The sequence below is a fragment of the Elephantulus edwardii genome, unplaced genomic scaffold (assembly GCF_000299155.1).
Source record: "Elephantulus edwardii isolate Elephantulus edwardi_28Jun2011 unplaced genomic scaffold, EleEdw1.0 scaffold00003, whole genome shotgun sequence".
In the NCBI taxonomy this organism is placed as follows: domain Eukaryota; kingdom Metazoa; phylum Chordata; class Mammalia; order Macroscelidea; family Macroscelididae; genus Elephantulus; species Elephantulus edwardii.
The window spans coordinates 36,606,782-36,612,781 of NW_006399753.1; the positions used below are offsets into that span (position 1 = coordinate 36,606,782).

Sequence of the window (6,000 nt, forward strand, 5' to 3'; positions counted from 1 at the left end):
GTGAATTCACCTGTGTACTTTTGGCTTGGTAGTGCAACTCCTTACCACTGAGTCATAAAAATACTAGAAACATTAGCAACTTTACATTATTTTGGGATCAACTAAGTGCATATACATCTACTCAGTTTGTGGATTTCTTAGAGAATTGTTTAGCTTAGTGTTATTGATTCCCCCCCCCCAAATATGTTCTAAATCCTAACTTTATGCCTCTTTTGTGTTGTTGAGACAAGATTAGTGTAGTATGTTTTGAGTCTTTGACTTAAAGAAACAGATGAGTAAGCAAAGATGTTGCTAGGTGCCCTTGTGTAGAACCAATGAACAACAGATCTTAACCATATCCTTTCCAACATCATCCTAATGATCTTCAGCATACTCAGTCCTTTTGTTGTACATACTGTGTTAATCCATTTTGTTGAGGGTTGTTTTCCCTTTTGCTGAACTTCTGTCATTCCCATCATGGTATCTTTTTTTCAAGGATTGGTCCCACCTGACAGGTCTGTGAGATGAAATGCCAGCATCTTTGCCTCTTAAGAAGTCTTCTGGTTGCAGGGATGTTGTTTTTATGTGCTGTTGAGTCACTTGTGACTCATAGCGACCCTATGTACAAGAGCCCTATACCCTGCTCTATCCTGTGTCAACCTCATTTTCTCCAGCACACCTACTCCCACTACCCCAATCACTGAATTGATCCATCGCATCTAGGGTCTTCCTCTCCTATACTATCCCTCCACTTTGGGAGCAAACATGATGTCCCTCTCCAAGGACTGATACCTCCTTGCAACATACCCAAAGTATGTCAGACAAAGCTTCAGAATCCTTGACTCCAAGGAGCAGCCCGATTTCACCCTCTCCAGGACAAATCTATTTGTTCTCCTAGCAGCCCAGGGCATATTCAACACTCTTCTCCAGCACCACAGCTCAAAGGCATCAATTCTCTTTCTATCCTCCCTGGTCACTGTCCAGCTCTCTGATGCATAGCACGCAATTGTGAAGACTATAGTCCAGATGAGGCACACCTTCGTCTCCAGCCTGACGTTGTTGCTCTTAAGTACTCTGAAGAGTTCCCTGACAGCTGACTTTCCCAGTGCAGTTCATCTCTTGACTTCCTGGCTGCTGGTACTAAGAGTGTTGACTATGGACTGTCTCAATCTCTTTACCATCCATACCGATACTACCAGTAGTATAGCAGATAGCCCAGTGATGCGAATCATTGTTTTCTTGATCTTGAGCTTCAATCCATATTGAAGGCTGCAGTCCTAAATCTTCTGCAGCAAGCACTTCAGTTCCTCCTCAGTTTCAGCAAGCAGGGTTGCAGAGAAAGGGAAATAGAAATGCCAAACAATGTAAAAATCACCGAGGAGTAAGGATCTTGATATAGATATGACAGGGACAGCCTAAATTGTGAGACATTGTAGTGGGATAGGTAGAGTGGGTCAACTGAAGAGTGGAAGACTCTCAGCGGATTGGGTACACAGTGAACTATAGCACTGGGCTTCAGCATAACTGAGATCATGAGACCGGCGTATGGATTTTACATGTCAAACTGGTATTTCATTTTAAAGGCATGATTTAAGATTTGTACTGTAATTGATTATGTTTGGGTTTTTTTTTTGTTGTTTGTTTTACTTCAGGCTGAAATAGAACTATTTGTGAACAGGCTTGACTCTGTGGAATCTGTCCTTCCTTATGAATATACAGCGTAAGTTTTTCAGCTTGATTTTGATATAAAACTTGATATTGATTAATCAGAATTTTATCCATCTAGATTTTCATTTTCTCTACAGTTATATTTAAAAATATGTTGTTACATGATGGTGAGTCAGAATTGACTCATAGCTGAACCTCCAGGGAGTTTTCAAAGGCTTGAAGTGCACAAGACAAGATTGCCCACCTTTATTGAAGTAGCTAATGGATTCACACTGCCTGCCATTGAAATGCAGTGCAGCTCCTCACCTACTCCATGAGAGCTCTTGTTTAAAACTATAAAGAACCTAACACGTATTTTAAGAGGTAGTCGTTACTTCCAACAAGAAAAACAGTTTTCCATCAAGGCTTTAGTTTCATAGTAGAGCATACAGAGTGCCAACTGTAATAGTTTTTTACCTGATCATCAGTCATTTTCTTGCAAAATTGTAATTATTTGGATTTTTAAAAGCCTATACATTTTAAGCTAAAGTAGGCTAATACTGTTATATTTAAATTGTGCTTTCTCCCCATCCCAATGGAATCTCTTGTGAGAATCTTTCCATTGCTCCCTCAGTCTTTTAATAACTGTTATATTGACTCAGTTGCATTGGTTTCATATATGAGTTTCCCCCTAATTTCCTGTTTATGGAGGTGTAGTTATTTCCAGGTTTGTTGTGAGGTTTTTTTTAGTTACAAAAAGTGTTGTATGAACATCTTTTTACATATAATTACAAGTTACTGTGTCAATTTACTCACTGTATACCATATTAAGTATAAAATATAGTCTAATTTTTATATTTCTAAATTTCTGTTTTGAAAGAAAATGTATATTTACTCCATAGAAACAGTAGAATGAAGAATATCTTACAAGAATCCATAAAATCCATATATAGATTGATAATTTTTATTTAACTATTAGAAACTTAAATGCTTTTTCTAGTTTTTGTGTATTTTGTTAAAGAAGCCTCTTTAGCCTCTTAGGAAAATTCAGTGGATTAGTTACATTAAGTAAATGGAGAATTTTCATTAGAATATTCCCAATCATAGTTGTGTGGTGGTGGTTTTATTTTCCCCTCAGTCAATTTCTTATTTACTTTTGAGATTTATCTCACTCTTTATCATTCCACTAATCTGTTGCCATCACTGTACTGGCCTCAGATAATCCCCAGGTCATTCCAGGGCTGTTAGCAAAGCTACAGTTTGGCTGTCATGTTTAAGCAAAAGTTTATTAAAGCCTAATTAATAATAATAGGAGGCACATGAGTGGTGCAAATGATTAAGTATTGGACTACTTGTCAGAGTGTGATGTTTGAACCCACTCAGAGGTTCTTTAGAAGACAAACTTGATCATCCAAAAGGCTACAGCCTTGAAAACCCTATGGAACAATTCTCTTCCACGTATAAAGTTACCATGAGTTGGAGTTGACATGACTGACAACAATAGCACAAGAAAATTAAAACATAAGAAGAAATTAACAACTGACTGAAGTTCACAACATTACTTTGCCACTGTCTGTGTAGCCATACTCCTTGTATTGGGCTATAGTCAGTGTCAAGAGAGAAGGAAAACTTCAGGTTCTGATGCATCTTCCTAAATTGTCAGTTTCCAGTAAAGATTTTAATTTGAAACTTTTAACTAAAGGATATATTTTCTACAAAATTTGCTTGATGAATAAGAATTCATTATTTTATCATTAAGACAGACAATAATAAAGTGAGATGAGTTAAAAGAATTCTAAGGAGCCCTGGTGGCACAGTGATGAAGTGTTCATCTGCTAACCAGACAGTTGATGCTTTGAAGGCACTAGCTGCTCTGTGGCAGAAAGATGAGATAGTCTGCTTATGTAAAGATTTACAGCCATGGAAACCTCATGTGCAATCCTGTACTTTTTTTAGAGAGTCCCTGAATCAAAATCAATTTAATGGCCATAGGTCTGTTTTTTAAAAATGTTTGTAACAGAAGTCAAAGTATTCTAAAGCTTAATTTTCAGTGGTTTGGTTTTGTTTGGGGTAGATTGCTATGTATTCATCTATTAGAGCTTCTGAAATCATTAGTACATGATCTTTTCTCAATATAAAGTGGATATTTGGTGTTTCAGTGTTTATTTTTGTATTTAAAAATTTTCTTACTCTTTCAAACAGATTTGATTTTTGCCAAGCATCAGAAGGGAAACGCCCATCTGAAAATCTTGGCCAGGTATTATTCGGGGAAAGAATTGAACCTTCACCATACAAGGTATGTATTTAATACTATATAAAAATTACTTAGTTGTACCTTTAAAAAACAAAACAAAACCAACACAATGAAGATTGGGATAACTTAGCTCTCAAAACTAAAGTTGAATTCATTTTCCATTTTGTATTCAGGAATCACATCTTAAAATCATGATTAGAAGACTTATTTTCCTTAGAATAAGTCTCCGTAAATATGTCTTATTGAGCAATCATACAACTGATAAAATAAAGCTGTGCCCTGAAAAATAGTATATAGGCCTCTTGCTGCCTTACAGAAGGACCTTCCAGCTTTGAGTCGTGGAAAGTTGTTCCAGTTGCTTATGAGTTTCATATCTCTTTCTGTGGGCAGCATTTGTAGAGATTTTATATTGGCAAATAAAGTAGTAGGCCAGAGGCTCTCACATTTTTGTTAAGGTAACTCTTCTGTTTTGACCAATGAACATATATTTTCCACAACTTTGAATACATATTTGAGACATCATTTAAACCAAACAAACTACGCACAGTATAAGATACTGTCTTCCTTTTGTACTTCCTCATCACCTGGTATTATTCTACCTTTTAAATCTAATATTCTACATCTCACAGTCCCTTGTTCTGCACAAAGAACAGAGTTACCTATTTTTCAAAAATATCAAGGTGATTTGTCATAATGACGTGATCATACAAAAAATTCAATGGTACAGAAAAATATCAAGTGAAAACGAAGTCTTCTTCCTGATGTCGTTTGTTTCTTGAATTTTTTAAAGCACTTAAAAATTACATGAAGTTGAGCATAATACTCTGTGGTGGCAAACTCTTATCTTGGACAAAAAGGGGCTCTGATGGCGTAGTGGTTAAGTGTACACTAATAGCTGAAAAGTGGTTTGAACTTAACAGTGTCTTTGTTGGGGAATGATGTGTAGTCTTTTCTCACAGCCTCAGAAACCCTTTGGGGCAGTTCTTTACTGTCCTGTAGGATTGATCTGAGTCAGAATTGACTTGATCGCTACCAATTTGAATTACTTTGTGTTTCTTTCTATGTGATCATGCTTATCTTGAAGGTATAACTCCACCTCACATTTTACCCTAGTCTAATAGCTTACAGGATTCCCCCTTTAGTCTCACATCTTTCTCTTGTATCACTTACATCTAACTTAGGTTAGCCTCCTCCTCCATTTCTACTAAGCATAATTGCCCCCCACACCCATAGTGCATTATAATATTGAGCATCTACATATCTGGCAAATTTTCAAGGCTTGATTAGTCCCACTAAATAGCACCTGTTTCTAAATTGTGGCCTCCATGGGAAGAAACATATAATGGTGTAGCTTTAATGTACTACAAGTTTTTAACTTGTTAGTCATGTGCTTTGAAGTATTCTGTGAACATCACACCTTAAAAATGCTGGTCTTGCTCTTCTACGAAGATGACTCCGAAAGCAAAGAAGGAAGCCCCTGCCCCTCCCAAAACCGAAGCCAATGTAAAGGCATTAAAGGCCAAGAAGGGCATCTACAGCCACAAAAAAAAAAAAAAAAGATCTGCAGTCACCCATCTTCTGGTGGCCTAAGACACTGAGACTCCAAAGCCAGCCCAAATATCCCCGAAAGAGCACCCCCAGGAGAAACAAACCTGACCACTTTGCCATCATCAAATTTCCCCTGACCTCTGAGTCAGACATGAAGAAGATAGAAGATAACAACACACTTGTGTTCGTTGTGGATGTCAAGGCCAACAAACACCAAATTAAACAAGCTGTTAAGCAGCTCTATGACCAAAAAAAAAGAAGCTCTATGACCTTAATTTGGCGAAGGTCAACACTTTGATTAGGCCTGATGGAGAGAAGAAGGCCCATGTTTGACTTACTCCTGAATAGGATGCTTTCGATGTTGCCGACAAATTTGGGATCATCTAAATTGAGTCTAGCTGGCTAATTCTAAATACAAATTTTTCTGACCATAAAAAAAAAAGTCGGTCTTGTTTTGCTTTGTTTGGTGGTTTTTTGGTTTGTTTGTTGTTAATTACTCAAAGACCTACCGTTGACTAACCTGGACCCAGTTAGCATTTTATTGGAATAAAATTTGCCCCTTTGTTGCATAG

At 37.1% G+C, this 6,000-nt stretch overlaps 1 protein-coding gene across 1 annotated transcript in view; it reads left to right on the top strand.

The window, feature by feature from the left end:
• The window catches only part of TM9SF2 (transmembrane 9 superfamily member 2), a 76,528-nt gene that overhangs the window by 18,852 nt on the left and 51,676 nt on the right, over positions 1-6,000 (top strand). Inside the window, exons 2-3 of the mRNA XM_006879379.1 lie at positions 1,632-1,699; positions 3,829-3,922. Of these exons, the coding sequence (XP_006879441.1) occupies positions 1,632-1,699; positions 3,829-3,922 (162 nt within the window). The remainder of the gene's footprint in view (positions 1-1,631; positions 1,700-3,828; positions 3,923-6,000) is intronic.